This window comes from Pseudorasbora parva, chromosome 13 (genome assembly GCF_024679245.1).
Source record: "Pseudorasbora parva isolate DD20220531a chromosome 13, ASM2467924v1, whole genome shotgun sequence".
NCBI lineage: Eukaryota > Metazoa > Chordata > Actinopteri > Cypriniformes > Gobionidae > Pseudorasbora > Pseudorasbora parva.
The window spans coordinates 6195047-6213711 of NC_090184.1; the positions used below are offsets into that span (position 1 = coordinate 6195047).

The following is an 18665-nucleotide window of genomic DNA, read 5'->3' on the forward strand; positions in this document are numbered from 1 at the left end:
TGGCCATTGAAAACAGTTGTGCTGCTTAATATTTTTGAGGAAACCGTGATACATTTATTCCGATTTTTTGGATGAATAGACAGTGTTTATTTTAAATAGATTTATTTTAAAACATAAGTTACACACCCTTTGCAGAATCTATGAAAATGTAAATAATTTAAACAAAATAAGAGGGATCATACAAAATGCATTATATTTTTAATTTAGTACTGTCCTGAATAAGATTTTAACATAAAATATGTTTGTTTACATATAGTCCACAAGACAAAATAAAATGGCTGAATTTATAAAAATGACCCCGTTTAAAAGTTTACGAACCCTTAATACTGTGTGTCGTTCCCTGGACGATCCACGGTTAACTCAAACACAACTATTAAAAAAGGTTCAAACATTCACTGATGTTCCAGAAGACAACACAACACATTAAGAGCCTTTTTAAATTTGAAGATCAAGGTCAATTGTACTTCATTTGTCTTTAAGTACAAGGGCAGTACTAAATGGAGGGGGAAACTTATATATATATATATATATATATATATATATATATATATATATATATATATATATATATATATATATTATATATATATATATATATATATATTATATATATATATATATATATTTTTCAGCACCTAACACCGCTGTAAATTACATACCAATACATTCTCAAAATTATTATTTAGTGTTATCATCACATTAAAAAGATAATAATGCTATAAACATTCAGAATCGTAAAGACAGAATCGTGTTTCATTAAAAAAATTGTTTAAAAGAAATTTATTTCTTTGAAATGTATCACTGTCTAAGTAGGCTGTTTACTATCTAACCTGCCTTTGGGGTAATTATAAAAACAATTACCCTAAACAAAATCACTCGACGGATTGCACATAATTCTACAAGTTCCCGCAGATTTCGCAGGTGCAATCCACTTAACTTTCAATTCATTTAATGAAAATTTTAAAAATGCAAACATTCGTCTTTGAGGTAGACATTCAATCAGATTCAGTTCATCTAGATTAATGTCTCATCTGAATTCTGCCGAAGGCTTTCAGAATGTATGCGCTACCCTCTCGTGTAACGGTACAGATTGCTCACGGTTCGGTTTGTATCACGGTTTTAGGTTCACGCTTTCAGTACGGTTCGGTATTTGCTATGTTCAGGGAAAAACTTGAACTACTGTCAAATAAAAAAATAAAGAAAACAAGAACAAATAACTTAAATACAAGCAGCAGCGCAAATAAATACTACTGAGCAAAGATACTAATAAAATAAACAATACTTTTCAGTTTTTCAGTTAGGTCTAACATTAGTTTTTAGGTAGGGAAATTGAATAAATTAATCAAATGTAAAATAATTGCATATTTCACTGTTTAAATTAAAGATGAATCCTTATTAAACTTACAAAATCTCTTCAATCAAGAGCAGTGAGTGATGTCCTTATCTTTTGTTTGACATTAAACAGACAGCAGTAAAGTCTACTGCCCCTTTAAGACCTAATGCTGGGATATGCTCCTCTTTCTCTACTGGATCATGTGCGAGAGTCCGCGCAGACAACAAAAATATCGACCCATTTGAATTCTGCACAGAATGCTGCATTTCAAAGCGATATGGAGGAGATTATGATGATAAACAGAGTTAGAGGAAACTGGCTTCACCAAACAAAGAAAGGTCCGCTCTAGCCCAAATGTATATTAACGAAACGCTATTGGCGGTTTCAAAAGGGGATGAGCTGGTAACAGCTGGAACTGTTTCAGTGGAAATCACGTAAACACATTGAATAATGCGGCGCGTTCCAAAGCACTTCAGTGGGCCTTTAAGGTATATTTAGACTATGCTAGGATACTCATCAAGATGGACATGTTGACATACTTTTTGTGTGAGTTTGTCCGTTCAGGCGCAAGACTTGAAAGATAACTCAATATTTGCACGCTGAGACGTTTGCGCGCTCTCGGATAAGGACACAGAGATAAATCTTCTCTCATCGCGCGAGTTCTCACTCACGTCTTCTGGCTCTACACCCGGGTGATGACGGCAAAACGACTGGTCACATTCAGACATACGGCAGCACTCGCATACACTGAACAGTTTACAAAGAGAGACCACATTTTTCTTTTATTATCACAGTCACTGTTGTTGTAGTGTATCACTGAAAAGCCAGCACGTGTATCCATCGACAGAAAGATACATAAAGCATTATTTTCAAGTTACAACTCATTTGAACAAAATAATAAAAATGTGGACATCTTCATCCTTTTTTAAAGTTTTTACCCCCGGCTCTTAATGCGTTGCGTTGCGTTGCGTTGCCTTAATTTTAAATAGTTGTGTTTGAGTCCCTCAATCGTCCAAAAAGATGGATCTCAAAATCTGGAGAGGCTTCAAATTTGCTAAATATGTTGGAAAACTGAAGAATTTGCGGGACTTGAATAATTTTTCAATGATGATCCGGACACATAAGGGACTCGAGAACAACCATCACAAAAAAAAAACAGCCATGGATCATCCAGGGAACGACACATATTAAGAATTATAAATGGTTCATAAACTTTTGATCGGGGTCATTTTTATAAATTCAGCTGTTTTGTTTTGAAGACAATATGTAAACAAACATATTTTATGTAAAACATCTTATTCAGGACAGAAGTAAAAAAAATTACATGCATTTATGGTCCCTCTTATTATGTTAAACTTGTTCACAATTTCAGTTCTGCAAAGGGGGTGTAAACTTTTGAGCAAGACTGTGTATTTGACCCTGGAATAATAATCTTAATCCTATCTTTAACTTACCCCTAAAATCGTAGGTAAATGGTGACTAGTGTAGAAGAACCTAACCCTGGTTGTAAGTCTAAACCTGACATAAACTGTAAACTTGTCCCTCAAATCTGATTGGTTGATTTGGAATGTTGTTCCAAGATCAACAAAGATGCTGATACAGGAACAATTTGTACTGAAATCACATTCATCGTGTGTACAGTTTGGTAAGAGAGCTGAAGGGTAACTAGGAGCTATAAGAAAAAGACAAACAGTACCATAACATAAGTACATCTCACTGCAATCCATAAAGAAATAAATTATTCAGATACGCCTGGAGGCATGACTGGACCTCGGCTAATAATGAGAGACATTTAAACATAGGTTATAAGATAACCATGTAAGCACTGGGATCTCTGAATGTTCAGACATGCTCACAAATCAACATGCAGAGCAGCCCAAAGGAAACTCGTACCCTTCTGAGAGGGATTATGAGGTGAGAACAACTCTTTCATTCTCACACTCTTCCTCACCTTCAAGTATGTATGCCTGGGTCCCATTATCCCCTTCCTGGAAAACACACACACCCTGTTTGAGCGTGATGGGATGGGCAGAATCCACCAAACACTGCATCTGATCCCTGTCTAGATATTTCATGCACTCGTTTTCTGCTAGAGCCGATTCTATCAGCCGCTTTGACCTGAAAGAAACAGAAAGATATATAGACGAAAGGTTACACTGGGGAAATGTAGCCAGTAGCAGTGGGAGACATGAGAGTGAGTTCTTACTCTTGACTCTTGCTATAGCTGATTGGCGGGTTTTGTAAGACTACTTTTGGCTCCACGGTTACTGGCTCTGTTACCACAGCTTTTCTCCTCACTCTCAGGGAAGAAGCACGTTGTTGACCTAAATGCAAATGAAAAGAGAGTAAAGATGAATAATAAGATGATTAAAAAAAAGACTGGTTCATTACATCTGAACTCTGGGTGGTTTGTTGTTGATTTTTTATATACTGTTATGGTTGCACTAATGTATTCTTGTGTCCTTGACTTCGTGTCTATTGGGATTCTGTGGTTTGTAGTTTTTAAATTTTTTGAATTGTACTTCATTTAAAACTCTTTTTCCCCCTGTTTAAGTGCAATAATTGGCTCCCCGGTGCATCTACCAACCCAGAAAACGTGAAAAAGGACAACCCAGGCACTTTGTTTTGGTAAGCCTTTCTCTGCAAGCATGTGAAAAAAAACGAGCCGCTCAGATTTCTCTCCCCTTTTGACATAGGAAGGGGATCTGTTATAATATTACTGCCGCTTAATCTGCACGTTTCTACCCACATCGCTGCCATTTTGTTTTTCGCAAGTGACTGGTGAAAAAAGAGCCATGGGTGTATTTGAACAATGTGCAAGAGAAGTTACTCACGAGACTTGACGTCTGACAGTCAGTTGTCTGTGTGTGTGTGCTTCAGATAAGGGCATGCAGAAAATGATCCATTAGAAGTTTCCTAATTTTTAAAAGAAGTTTAAAAATAATGCAAAGCCCATCTCACTACAGTGGCTCTACAATCATTTTATGAAGCGACGAGAATAGTTTTTGTGCGCAAAAAAAAAAAAACCTAAATAATGACTTTTAGTGATGGGCCAATATAAAAACACTTCTTCCTGATGCTTCGGCACTTTATGAATCAGTGTATCGAATCAGTGGTATAGATTGCCAAAGTCACGTGATTTCAGCAGTTTGACATGCGATCCAAATCATGAATAGATATGCTGATTCCAGAGGTGGACAGTAACTAAGTACATTTACTTGACTACTGTACTTAAGGACACTTTTTGAGTATCTGTACTTTACTTGAGTATTATTTTTTCTAGAAACTTATGACTTTTACTTCACTACATTTGAAAGACAAATGTAATACTTTTTTACTCCACTACATTTCTATCTAGGTCAAAAGTCGTTTCTGTAGCAGCTCTGAAAGTCGGTGGATGAGTTTTTCCTTCTTTAAAAGGTTTTTTGTTGCTTTTGTTGTTGTTGCTGCAGACAACAATCAGGAATCACTCTTATAGGGTCATATACATTTTCCCAACTTTTTTTTAACACTGATCAGTTCATAACAAAATGGAAGAAGACGGTTCTTAGGCACAGTGTGTGCACCCATAGCCATACTTTGAAGGTATGTTTCGGTAAAAAAAAAAAAAAATCAAGATTAGTTTAGTTGGCATACACTTGATGCAAGTCTTATAAAATATTAACAATGTAAATGTCACGTCTGGGAGAAAGAGAAGAGTAAAGTTGAGAGATTATCAGAAGTGTTTCAGTGTATTGGATCCGTGCATTCTGCCTTAAAGTGACAGCAGCTTTATAAAGAGCTTTGTAACTTTTCTACAAGTATTTAAATGAGTTTAAGTTAGTCGTATGCTAGTATGTCAGATGGAGCATCACTGAATGGCTTAAACCATGATGACAGTGTGCATTTATACAACAATAATAAAATAATGCATTGGCATAAAAAAGGAAATGTACTTTTGATGCTTAAGTACTTTTGAAAACAAATACTTCTGTACTTTTACTTAAGTAAAAGTCTGTTTTTACAACTTTCACTTGTAACGGAGTAATATTTGACCAGTAGTACTTTTACTTTTACTCAAGTAATAGAGTTGTGTACTTTGTCCACCTCTGTCTGATTCATTAAGCTCAGAGGCTTCCGGAAGCAGTTTTTTTTAAATCGGCCATCACTTTATAAGTCCTTATTCAGGTTTTTTTTGCGCACAAAAACTTCTCGTTGCTGTAGAGCCGCTGTAGTGAGATGGGCTTTGTAACGACGTCTTTAGTGCCTTTATGGGTCTTGAGAGAGGAAATGACATTGGTGTCAATGAAAGCCTTTCTAAGCCATCGGATTTCAACAAAAATGTCTTAATGTGTGTTCTGAAGATGAACGGAGGTCTTACGGGTCTGAAACGGCATGAGGGTGAGTAATTAATTACATAATTTTCATTTTTGGGATAACTAACCCTTTAAATGTTTATAATTTTAGCAGTGTTTTATGTAACTTCAAAGGGTTTCATGTAAAATGACACTGTGGCAAGGGGGGCGTGGTTCAGCGAGGTCTGCAGCGGGAGAGAGGGCCGCGGGACGAGCGGTAAGTGAGTGGGTTGGACGCAGATTAATAACACCTGTCTCTTGTTCTAGTAATGAGCGCGGAGACGGGATAAAACACCAGCGGAACCGGAGACCGAGGAGAGAGAGAGTCGGACTGTTGATGCGAGACCCTGAGATATCCGGAACCCGGAAGTGCGTGACCCGGAAGCGAAACTGAGCATATACAGAGACAAACACACGCTGAAGCGTGCACGTTGTGATTTGAGTTATTGAGAATAAAGAGCATCAACAGTCCTGCCGACCCCCGTGTCCTCTTCCTTCCTCACTATATCGAACTTGTTACACTGGTGCCGAAACCCGGGAAGGAAGCAGGACAGAGCCGCCGCCATGACAACGCCCTCCGCCTCGCCATTTGCGGAGATCATCACCTCGCTCGCGGCCCTCCACCAGGAACATCATACGGCGTTGCTGGACCTTCGGACTGAACAGGAGCGCCGCTTCGCGGCCATAGTCCAAGGCCAGCAAGAGGACCGCGAGCAGTTCCGGAGCTGGATGGACCGGGAGGTTCGCGCCGAGGCCGCTGGGCGGGCCAGCGCACCGGTGCACGTGCCCCTACAGAAGATGGGGCCGGAAGACGACCCCGAGGCCTTCGTGGATCTCTTCCAAAAAGCCGCGGAGGCCTGCGGGTGGCCCCGGGCACAGTGGCCGGTGCGCCTCATCCCTCTTCTATCAGGCGAAGCCCAGGCGGCCGCGCAACATCTACCGGTTGCGAACCTCCTGGACTACGACGATCTGAAGCGGGCCATCCTTCAGCGGGTCGGCCGGACCCCAGAACAACACCGCCAGCGTTTCCGCTCCCTGGAGTGGGGCGAGTCCGGTCGACCCTTCGCATTGGCCCAACAGCTCCGGGACGAGTGCCGCAGATGGCTGCTGGCCGGCGGCAGCGACGTGGACCATGTCGTCGATCTGGTGGTGCTGGAGCAGTTTATCACTCGGCTCCCCAGGAAGACCGCCGAGTGGGTCCAGTGCCACCGGCCCACGTCGCTGGAGACGGCCATCAATTTGGCGGAGGACCACCTGGTGGCGTGCCCGGGGGTCGGCGCACCCCCACTAACTTCTCCCTCTCTCTCTCCCCCCTCTCTCTCTCCTCCTGTCCCTCTCCCCAGGTCCCGCCCTCCAGGCCCTCCTCGCGTTCCCCCCAGAGGCCGGGGTGGGATGGGCCTTGGACCGTCTGGGAGTTCGCGGGCCCCGCCCAGGGGGGCGGGGCCGCTGGGGACGGGTAGTGACTATGGATCCGGTTCCGCCCCCTATCCGCGCTCAGCCTCCAACCCACTCCCCGCCGCCGGGGCGGCGGGTAGGCCTGGGCTGGCCTGCTGGCGGTGCGGTGATCCGGATCATTTTGTGGACCGATGTCCGATGATGGACATCGGAACAATGATCCGGATCCCGGACATCCAGCGGACCACCCCCGATCAAGCAGGAGAGTACCAAATTCCTGTAAGTATCAAGGGGGGTACATATCAGGCCTTGGTGGATTCAGGATGTAACCAAACCTCGATCCATCAAAGCCTGATTCAGCCTGGGGCGTTGGATACAAGCCGCGTGGTTAAGGTGCGGTGTGTGCACGGGGATGTGGTGGAATATCCGGTTGTCCCAGTCACGATACAGTTTAGGGGGAAAAAGCATAGTGTTGAGGTGGCGGTTAGTCCCCACCTCCGGCATCCGCTAATTCTGGGGACGAATTGGCCCGCCTTTTCGGCGTTATTGGGGTCGTTGTGCGCGGATGCCGCTTGGGAAAACAAGGCTAGGAACGGGGCGGTGCGAGTGCAGGTTGGCGAGGCTGATACGGGGCCCTTGGGAACGGCTTCAGAGGAACCGAGCGGGGTTGAGAGACTGATTCTCTCGGACCGCGATGACTTCCCTCTGGAGCAGTCTCAAGACGAGACGCTAAAACATGCGTTTCAACAGGTCCGCACTATCGACGGTCAGTCCCTCCAACCCGCATTGCCCGTCACGTATCCTTATTTTGCCATAATTAAAGATAGGTTGTATCGGGTGACCCAAGACGCTCAGACAAAAATGGATACAACCCAATTGTTAGTACCAAAGAGCCGCCGGGAAATGCTTTTCCAGGCGGCTCATTCTAACCCGATGGCGGGCCACCTGGGACAGGCGGCCACGCTGAATCGTTTAATGACCCGATTCTTTTGGCCAGGCATTTATGACAATGTGCGCAGGTGGTGCGCGTCTTGTCCTGAATGTCAGTTGGTGAACCCACTGGCCGCCCCAAAAGCGCCATTGCGCCCTCTTCCATTAATGCAGGTCCCCTTCGAGAGAATTGCGATGGACCTCATCGGGCCATTAGAACGATCCGCACGCGGGCATCGTTTTGCGCTAGTTATCGTGGACTACGCAACACGATACCCGGAAGCAGTGGCTCTCCGCAACATCTCGGCGAAGAGTGTTGCGGACGCACTGTTTCGTTTAATCTCCCGGGTGGGGATTCCGAAAGAAATCCTCACTGATCAAGGCACGGCGTTTATGTCACGCACGTTAAGCGAATTGTATGGATTATTGGGCATTAAATCCATTCGAACCAGCGTCTATCACCCACAAACAGACGGTTTGGTCGAACGATTTAATCGCACTCTTAAATCCATGATCCGTAAATTCGTACAAGAAGACGCCAAAAATTGGGATCGGTGGTTAGAACCCCTCTTATTTGCTGTGCGCGAGGTCCCGCAAGCCTCCACGGGGTTTTCCCCCTTCGAGCTTCTCTACGGGCGTCAGCCACGGGGGGTGCTGGACGTCCTACGAGAAACTTGGGAGGAGGGGCCGTCGTTGGCCAAGAACGAAATTCAGTACGTCATGGACTTGCGAACAAAACTCCACACATTGGGGCGGCTATCTAGGGAGAATTTGTTGCAAGCCCAGGACCGCCAGAGCCGGTCATATAACAGGGGTACTAAACTGCGCAAATTCACACCGGGAGAGAAAGTGCTCGTTCTACTCCCAACCTCGAGCTCAAAATTAATGTCGAAGTGGCAGGGGCCGTTTGAGGTCGCACGACAGATAGGAGAGCTCGATTATGAAGTGATACGATCCGATAGGAACGGGGCACGTCAAATATACCACCTCAATCTGCTGAAAAAATGGAATGAGGTGGAATCGGTGTTGTTGGCAACGGTGATCGGGGGAGAGGATGATCTCGGGCCAGAGGCGAGCATTAAGGCGCAATCAGTCGCGCTGGCCCCTGGGGGAGACCACCTCTCACCGTTACAACTCGCTGATTTATCGAAGTTGCAAGCGGAGTTCGCTGACGTGTTCTCGCCCCTACCGGGACGTACCGACTTGATTCAGCACCATATCGAGACCGAGCCGGGCGTGGTAGTTCGCAGCCGGTCGTATCGCTTGCCTGAACACAAGAAAAAAGTAGTTCAGGACGAATTAGGCGCAATGCTCGACATGGGAGTAATCGAGGAGTCCAACAGTGACTGGGCGAGCCCGATAGTCTTGGTCCCCAAAACGGACGGCTCGGTCAGGTTCTGTGTGGACTACCGCAAGGTGAACGCTGTGTCGAAGTTCGACGCGTATCCAATGCCACGGGTTGACGAATTGCTTGATCGGTTAGGCTCGGCTCGATTTTATTCGACACTGGACTTAACAAAGGGCTATTGGCAGATCCCCTTGTCTCCATTGTCCAAAGAAAAAACAGCTTTCACCACGCCGTTCGGATTACACCAATTTGTCACGCTTCCGTTCGGTTTGTTCGGGGCGCCCGCGACCTTCCAGCGACTCATGGATAGGATTTTGCGTCCCCATGCTGCATATGCTGCTGCGTACCTAGATGACATAGTGATTTATAGTCACGACTGGCAGCGGCATATGCAGCATGTGAGGGCGGTCCTGAGGTCGCTGAGGAGAGCGGGGCTCACGGCCAATCCGAAGAAGTGTGCGATTGGGCGGGTGGAAGTAAGGTATCTGGGCTTCCACTTGGGTCATGGGCAGGTGCGTCCCCAAATTGATAAGACTGCCGCAATTGCAACCTGTCCGAGGCCCAAGACCAAAAAGGAGGTAAGACAGTTCTTGGGGCTGGCGGGATATTATAGACGGTTTATACCAAATTATTCGGACCTCACCAGCCCTTTGACTGATCTTACTAGAAAGGGGCTACCAGATACGGTCCAGTGGACGGAGCCGTGTCAACAGGCTTTTACCCAAGTAAAGGCTGCCCTATGTGGCGGGCCGCTGTTACACTCCCCTGACTTTTCTCTCCCTTTCTTGTTGCAGACTGACGCGTCGGACAGGGGGCTGGGCGCAGTCCTGGCCCAGGAGGTGGAGGGGGGAGAGCGGCCGGTGCTGTACATTAGCCGTAAGCTCTCTAAGAGAGAAGCTAAGTACAGCACCATAGAAAAGGAGTGTTTGGCCATCAGATGGGCCGTTCTCACCCTCCGCTATTACCTCCTGGGGCGGGAGTTCACTCTCTGTTCGGACCACGCTCCTCTCCAATGGCTCCACCGCATGAAGGATACCAACGCGCGGATCACCCGTTGGTATCTGGCTCTTCAGCCGTTTAAGTTCAAGGTGGTCCACAGGCCGGGTGCTCAGATGGCTGTGGCCGATTTCCTCTCCAGAAATGGGGGGGGGGGGGGGGGGCTGCAGGCCGGACGGCTCCCCGGCCTGAGTCGGGCGGTGGGGGTATGTGGCAAGGGGGGCGTGGTTCAGCGAGGTCTGCAGCGGGAGAGAGGGCCGCGGGACGAGCGGTAAGTGAGTGGGTTGGACGCAGATTAATAACACCTGTCTCTTGTTCTAGTAATGAGCGCGGAGACGGGATAAAACACCAGCGGAACCGGAGACCGAGGAGAGAGAGAGTCGGACTGTTGATGCGAGACCCTGAGATATCCGGAACCCGGAAGTGCGTGACCCGGAAGCGAAACTGAGCATATACAGAGACAAACACACGCTGAAGCGTGCACGTTGTGATTTGAGTTATTGAGAATAAAGAGCATCAACAGTCCTGCCGACCCCCGTGTCCTCTTCCTTCCTCACTATATCGAACTTGTTACAGACACCAACTTTGTGTTTTTTAGACCACTGTATGTGGGTAGGTAAGCTTTTTAATTTGGGTAGGCCAATATATCTCCAAGGACATTTTAAGCTTTTAAATGGGCCACATATGAGGTCAGAGATCCTCCAGTCCACAGACATTTAAAATTTAAAGTTTACTTAAACCTCACAATAAACATTACATAAACCTCATATGTCAGAAACATATAACATTTTCTTTATGTGTGTGAAGTGATCAATGGTTTGCACTCTTTGAAAAGAAAGATGGCAATATGGAATGACAACTTATCCACAGGAATGTTCATTACTTTTACTAGGGAAACTAAAACTAGGAAAGTCTACTAAGGACCAACCATTACATCGGTATGTCACCTATAAAAAAACAGCCACTGACAGTTTAAAGGGGTAACAATGTTGAGCTGCCAGAGTTTGCTAAGTTTATCCCATACGCAAATACGAAGTGATCCAGCAAACACCAACGCAAATGAAAACAGAGACCGCTGATGCATTTTCAGTGATCTGATAGCAAGTGGACATAGCTAAATACAGGTACACAGGGTATAAAAAATGTTGAGCTTGTCCACTTTTGACCCCTTCCAGGGATATTTTTAAAACACATTTAACCGAATTGCTTTTGTAGTGTGTTTAACAAAGGCCACCTACGCTTCGCCTACTGACCTAATACATAATCATTGTGGGACGTGTTGAAAGAAAGCGTCCCAAAACATTATGCAATTCAAACTTTGCTGCAGTGCAGCAAAATACAGCTGCTTTCTTTATCCTTTTCATTCACTTCCTTTCCGATCACACATAATCCGCATAACATGGGTTCGTGAAGTCAGTAGTATTTTACGGTCAGTAGTATTTTATATAAAGAGTTTTTTATACTTTTAATACTGATGATTTTGGCATACAGCTCATGAAAACCCCAAATTCCTATCTCAAAAATGTTTGCATATTTCATCCGACCAATAAAAGAAAAGTGTTTTTAATACAAAAAAAAGTCAACCTTCAAATAATTATGTTCAGTTATGCACTCAATCCTTGGTCAGGAATCCTTTTGCAGAAATGACTGCTTCAATGCGCCGTGGCATGGAGGCGATCAGCCTGTGGCACTGCTGAGGTGTTATGGAGGCCCAGGATGCTTCGATAGCGGCCTTAAGCTCATCCAGAGTGTTGGGTCTTGCGTCTCTCAACTTTCTCTTCACAATATCCCACAGATTCTCTCTGGGGTTCAGGTCAGGAGAGTTGGCAGGCCAATTGAGCACAGTAATACCATGGTCAATAAACCATTTACCAGTGGTTTTGGCACTGTGAGCAGGTGCCAGATCATGCTGAAAAACCAAATCTTCATCTCCATAAAGCTTTTCAGCAGATGGAAGCATGAAGTGCTCCAAAATCTCCTGATAGCTAGCTGCATTGACCCTGCCCTTGATAAATAATAATAATAATAATAATAATAATAATAATAATGTGTTCGATTTATATAGCGCTTTTCAAGGCACTCAAAGCGCTTTACATAGAAGGGGGAATCTCCTCAACCTCCAGCAGTGTGCAGCACCACCTGGATGATGCAACGGCAGCCATTTTGCGCCAGAACGCTCACCACACACCAGCTGATTGGTGGAGAGGAGACAGAGTGATGAAGCCAATCAGGATATGGGGATTATCAGGAGGCCATGATGGACAGAGGCCAATGGGCAAATTTGGCCAGGATGCCGGGGTTACACCCCTACACTTTTTCCGAAAGACATCCTGGGATTTTTAACGACCACAGGGAGTCAGGACCTCGGTTTAACGTCTCATCCGAAAGACGGGATAAAACACAGTGGACCAACACCAGCAGCTGATATGGCACCCCAGACCATCACTGACTGTGGGTACTTGACACTGGACTTCAGGCATTTTGGCATTTCCTTCTCCCCAGTCTTCCTCCAGACTCTAGCAACTTTTTTTTCCGAATGACATGCAAAATTTGCTTTCATCCGAAAAAAGTACTTTGGACCACTGAGCAACAGTCCAGCGCTGCTTCTCCCTTAACCCAAAAGTGTCTTGACCTGGGGAATGCGGCACCTGTAGCCCATTTCCTGCACACGCCTGTGCACGGCGGCTCTGGATGTTTCTACTCCAGACTCAGTCCACTGCTTCCGCAGGTCCCCCAAGGTCTGGAATCGGTCCTTCTCCACAATCTTCCTCAGGGTCCGGTCACCTCTTCTCGTTGTGCAGCGTTTTTTGCCACACTTTTTCCTTCCCACAGACTTCCCACTGAGGTGCCTTGATACAGCACTCTGGGAACAGCCTATTCGTTCAGAAATTTCTTTCTGTGTCTTACCCTCTCGCTTGAGGGTGTCAATGATGGCCTTCTGGACAGCAGTCAGGTCGGCAGTCTTACCCATGACTGCGGTTTTGAGTAATGAACCAGGCTGGGAGTTTTTAAAAGCCTCAGGAATCTTTTGCAGGTGTTTAGAGTTAATTAGTTGATTCAGATGATTAGGTTAATAGCTCGTTTAGAGAACCTTTTCATGATATGCTAATGTTTTGAGATAGGAATTTTGGGTTTTCATGAGCTGTATGCCAAAATCATCAGTATTAAAACAATAAAAGACCTGAAATATTTCAGTTGGAGTGCAATGAATCTAAAATATATGAAAATTTAATTTTTATCATTACATTATGGAAAATAATGAACTTTATCACACTATGCTATTTTTTTGAGAAGGACCTATATATATATATATATATATATATATATATATATATATATATATATATATATATATATATATATATATATATATATATATATATATATATATGTATGTATGTATGTATGTATGTATATATATATATATATATATATATATATATATATATATATATATATCTTCATTACCTAGAGATATAATTATACAAAATTCAAAAAGTAGTCAAAACGCAGAACATCTGACAGAACAGTTCTTTATGTTTTACAGCATAATGTGCATTTTTTCCATTCATCTTTATAACAGAAGACAACAATCTTCAAGATACAGTCAAGCTCACATGTATTAACTAATTGTTAACTCAGCTAATTTAATGTAAAGAGCTATAATTACTAATTAAATATATTAAAGTAGTAAAGTGACTTCTAAGGCAGTGTAACGGTTTCAAGTCCCAGTAAAACCGAAGTAGCAAATGAGTTTTCTTCAGTGCTGTGACATATTTCCAAGTGAAACTGAATATTGAACAGAGGGCAGAGTTTTACTTCAGCGCTCCTCCTCTCCATCTCTCGGTCATAGCATATGAACGGTAGAGGGGAGGGTTACGCATTTTAAACCGCAAGCCGTCCAACTGATATCCTTGGAGAAGGAACGCCATTTCCAGACCAGAAGCAACTTTTCAGATTTTGATTAAAGATTAACATGAAAAACATTTTTTTTTTCTGTGAATTAAAGGACAACTCCGGTGAGAACTGACCCTAGGGGTAATTAACAGATGGTTGCCGACTAGATCGTTCTCTGGGATGCGTTTTCATGAAAATCGAGTGTGAAGAGTTTTATCTCTAAAAGCAGATTAGCTTATGACGCTAGTGTATGGGGCACAGGGTAGTGAAATTAAATCGCTAGGTAATACCACTAACAAGGCTAAAAATAGCCTCACACTAACACGGCAGCATAATGAGGATCCCTACATGCAAACCGAAGCATTGAGAACTTTGTAAGTGTAAACAGTTTAATAAGAAGATACTTTATAAACACAGTACATTACGCGTTTACGGTAAGGCGCCATCTTGGAAAACAGTCTCGACTCATCGAGCCACGAGCGCTTTGCTAAGTGATGAACTGTGACTTGGAATCTCATATGGTCCGTTGTTTCCGTACGAAAACACTGAACGCAACAGAGAAAATAAATAAATAAAAATAAAAATGTCCTTGTAATTAGATTTCACAAACGTAATTCCTATCGATCAGCTCACTTAGCACAGCATTCGTGGATCGACTAGTCGAGACTGTTTTCCAAGATGGCGCCTGTCCGTGAACGCGTAATGTACTGTCTTTATAAAGTATCTTCTTATTAAACTGTACACTTACAAAGTTCTCAATGCTTCGGTTTGTATGTAGAGACCCTCATTATGCGGCCGTGTTATTGGCACCCCTGATGTTAATACTCTGTTCCAACCCCTTTGGCCAACAAGACATCACATAATCTCCTCCTATAACATTTCACAAGATTGGAGAACATAGAGAGAGGGATCTTTGACTGTTCTTCTTTGCACAATCTTTCTAGATCATAGTGTCCTGGGTCGTCTCTGCACTCTCTTCTTTAGCTCGCCCCACAGGTTTTCGAATGGGTTGAGGTCTGGGTAATGAGATGGCCATGGGAGGACCTTGAGTTTGTGACTGCTGAACCATTTTTGTGTAGATTTTACAACATGTTTTGGATCATTATCCTGCTGATGACGACCCATCTTCAGCTTTCAGGCAGAGGCCATTTTTATTTAAAATGTCCTGGTAGCTAAAAGCATTCATAATGCCATGCACCCTAACAAGGTTCCCAGGGCCTTTAGAAGAGAAACCGGCCCACAGCATCACAGATCCTCCACCATACTTCACGGTGGGCATGAGGTGCCTTTCGGCATACTAATCCCAATTTAAGAGTGTCTGTTGCCAAAAGCTCAATCTTAGTCTCATCTGACCAAACCATACGAAGTCCCAGTACTGCTTAGCAAACTCCAGACGTTTATGTTTATGAGTTTAGTGAGAAAAGGTTTTTTCCTTGCATGCCTTCCAAACAGTTTGTTGGCATGTAGAGACCGTCTGATGGTTGTTTTGGAGACTTTATGACCCTAAGATGCCACTCTTTGATTCAATTCTGTGACAGTGAGCTTAGGACCTTTGTTTTACTTCTCTTACCATCCTCCTGACTGTGCGTTGTGGCAAGATAAACTTGGGACCTCGTCCAGCCTTGTTTGTCACTACTAGCCGAGTTTCCATTACCCTTCAAAATGCGCAAATTGAAATTGCGATTTAAAAAAAAGGCACAATGGAAACGCGGCAATTTCGCAAAAACTCCCATATATTGCAAAAAAGTTTTTACGCTCTCATGAGGTGGTTTTTCAGGCAATTCGAAAAAGGACATTTTTCGCAAAACTGCAATGGAAACGTTTTTTCCGCATTTACATGTCACCTGTTGCGGTGAGGCATTGCTGCAACATAGGGCCTATATATTATATTTTCCACTCAATTGTGTCGTAAAAACAAGATAATGTAGTTAAAAGGACATATATTTTCTCCTAATATGGACTAAATGCTATATATACTGTAATTAAGACATATACTCACGAAATGTGTTAAAACAGAAAGAGCAGTTTCAGCCTTACTCAAAAGCCGAGGAAAACAGGCCAGTTACGCACGTCAATCCATTCCAGACGATCTTAGTTTGCTTCTTATTTGATATACAGGCAATTAATTTATGAAACATCGATCAAAATAAAAATACAATTTATACAAAACTAAATATTTTTTTTAAGAAAGACTTTCTAGAAAATAAAACTGGAAGTGATCAAAATCATGTGACTCCCCAGGTCTCAAATATATTGCGATTCTTACTCATGCTGCTCACTTTTCATAATCAACGTATAAATTAAAATAATAATATTACAGGCTAATAATGTTTAGGCCTAAACGTAGCCTATTTAGTTTCGTAGTTAGGCTGTTTTCTTTAACCCACGGCCGATAAAAGCGCCGATGTTTTCTCATTTTTTCCTTCTTCCTTTAAGAGAGATGAAACAATTTACAATACTCTTGTCATTTTTAGCTATACAGATGAGTTCAAGACATAATTATAAACTATAAACTGTCTATTTTTACTTGTGGACTCAGGGAACTAATTATTTTGCATGCACTCACTCCAAACTTTATGTTGTTTATTAAATGCCATTTTTTCTTTTCCAAAGCATTTCTAAATTCAATTCATATGCCCATCAAATGAAAGATCTAGCCAAAATAACGAAAGTGGTAAAAATAAAAAATAAAAAAAACATTTGAGTTAACATGCAAATTCAAACATTTCGCTCTACTCTATATGCGTCAACCTGGCGCGCGTAAAAGTCGATCATTCTTTACAGATGATGGTTTGTTTGGAGGGAAGACGAGACGGAGTTCTTTATTAAACTCATAAAAGACAATATAGGATTACAGTAATACTGGATTCTAAACACAGAAATGCTACATTATCATGAAGACCTTGAAGCAGATCTGACACACACACACACACACACACACCTCCATGCCGCTTAAGTAACCTAAGGGGCTTTCCTTGCCATTAATGCTTGGATAACACACGTCTCCTTCCAATAAAAATAATGGCTAGTGTGGTGGATGGGATATACAAACCTACCAAGTGCCATCATTTTGGAATGACCTATCGCGAGAGGAAAGTAATATGTTTTAGTCGCATAACTGCAGCTATGGAAACGCTGTCATTTCGCAACAGTTTTTTATCAACATTTAAGAAATATCGCAAAAGTTTTTCGCAAATCTGTAATGGAAACGCAGCTACTGTTTAGTTGTTTTAAACTTCTTAATGATTCCTCTGACTGTAGATACGGGGAAGTTAAGGCGAGTGGCTATTTTCTTGTAGCCATTGCCTGAATTATGAAGGTCGACACACATCTGCCTTTCTTGAATGGTGTGTTCTCTTGTCTTTGCCATGTTGACAAATGGGTAAGATAATTAGGCCTCTGTGTCACGTCATATTTATACCCCAGGGAAACAGGAAGTCATGAATTACTAATTAAAAGTTCCTAGATACCCTGACCAACTTTAGCAACTACGGAAAAATATATTTAGGAAAAAAATTTTTCAGAGGAATTGTTAGGGCTGCCAATAATTGTGGTACACATGATTTCAATGTTTTTTTTTTTCTTCTAAATGTGTGATTATTATTTATTTATTTTTACCACCAAAGTAATGTACTTAAATGAAAGGTTGGATTTTTCTCTTTTTTGCATTTGTTTTTTGCATGTTGTTTAAAAAAAAGGAGAATTTTTAGAAGTCCACGACCACATCTTAAACAGGGGTGCCAAAAATTGTGGAGGGCACTGTATGTGCTAGCAAAGTAAATAAGATTGATTTTGATTTCATGAGGACTTTAATGATCTACAGCAAAACAGAGAGAGCTTTGGTGAAAAACTAAAAAATACTGAATTACTACAGTAGTAATTAATCGCTAGAAATGACATCAGAAGTGGAAAATGTTGGTCAAAAACTTGACACACAAACGGAAAAGCAAAAAAAAAAAAAAAAAACGTAACTTTCAGACACCATCTTTCCCCAGCTTAACCATCACAGAATTTAAAGCACAGGATTGTGGGATATCAAAGGCAGTGAAGAATACATGTATGCTGCCTTCAAAAATCGATCAGATGAAGGTATCTCAGGAGGCAGAAGTGAAGCTAATATTTGATTCGGACGTGCCTTGATGCCTTCCTGCTTTGAAGGCAGCATTTTCCAGGATTTGAACGCAGCTCCCTATTAGCTAACAGGGGATGTTCTCAGAATATTTTGGCTAACGTTCTCTGAAAGTTCTCTCAAATTTATCAAAAAAATGTTCTTGCAGTAACGTTATGAGAACGTTGTGCCAACATTATTTGCTATTTATTAAAGGGTTAGTTAACCCAAAAATGAAATTGATGTAATTAATGACCCTAATGTCGTTCCGCACCCGTTCATCTTCGGAAGACAGTTTAAGATATTTTATATTTTAGTCCCAGA

The 18665-nt window shown here is 42.7% G+C and overlaps 2 protein-coding genes across 2 annotated transcripts in view; one reads left to right on the forward strand and one right to left on the reverse strand.

Annotated features, from left to right (window-relative positions):
- The window catches only part of prkg1l (protein kinase cGMP-dependent 1, like), a 70498-nt gene that overhangs the window by 37979 nt on the left and 13854 nt on the right, over positions 1-18665 (reverse strand). Inside the window, exons 3-4 of the mRNA XM_067413036.1 lie at positions 3540-3657; positions 3285-3451 (exon numbers count right to left, since the gene is read on the reverse strand). Of these exons, the coding sequence (XP_067269137.1) occupies positions 3285-3451; positions 3540-3657 (285 nt within the window). The remainder of the gene's footprint in view (positions 1-3284; positions 3452-3539; positions 3658-18665) is intronic.
- On the forward strand, positions 5819-10905 carry LOC137038460 (uncharacterized). Its single transcript, XM_067413038.1, has 2 exons — positions 5819-7341; positions 10658-10905. The coding sequence occupies exons 1-2, from the start codon at positions 6232-6234 to the stop codon at positions 10658-10660; spliced, it is 1113 nt and encodes a 370-aa protein (XP_067269139.1). The 5' UTR covers positions 5819-6231; the 3' UTR covers positions 10661-10905.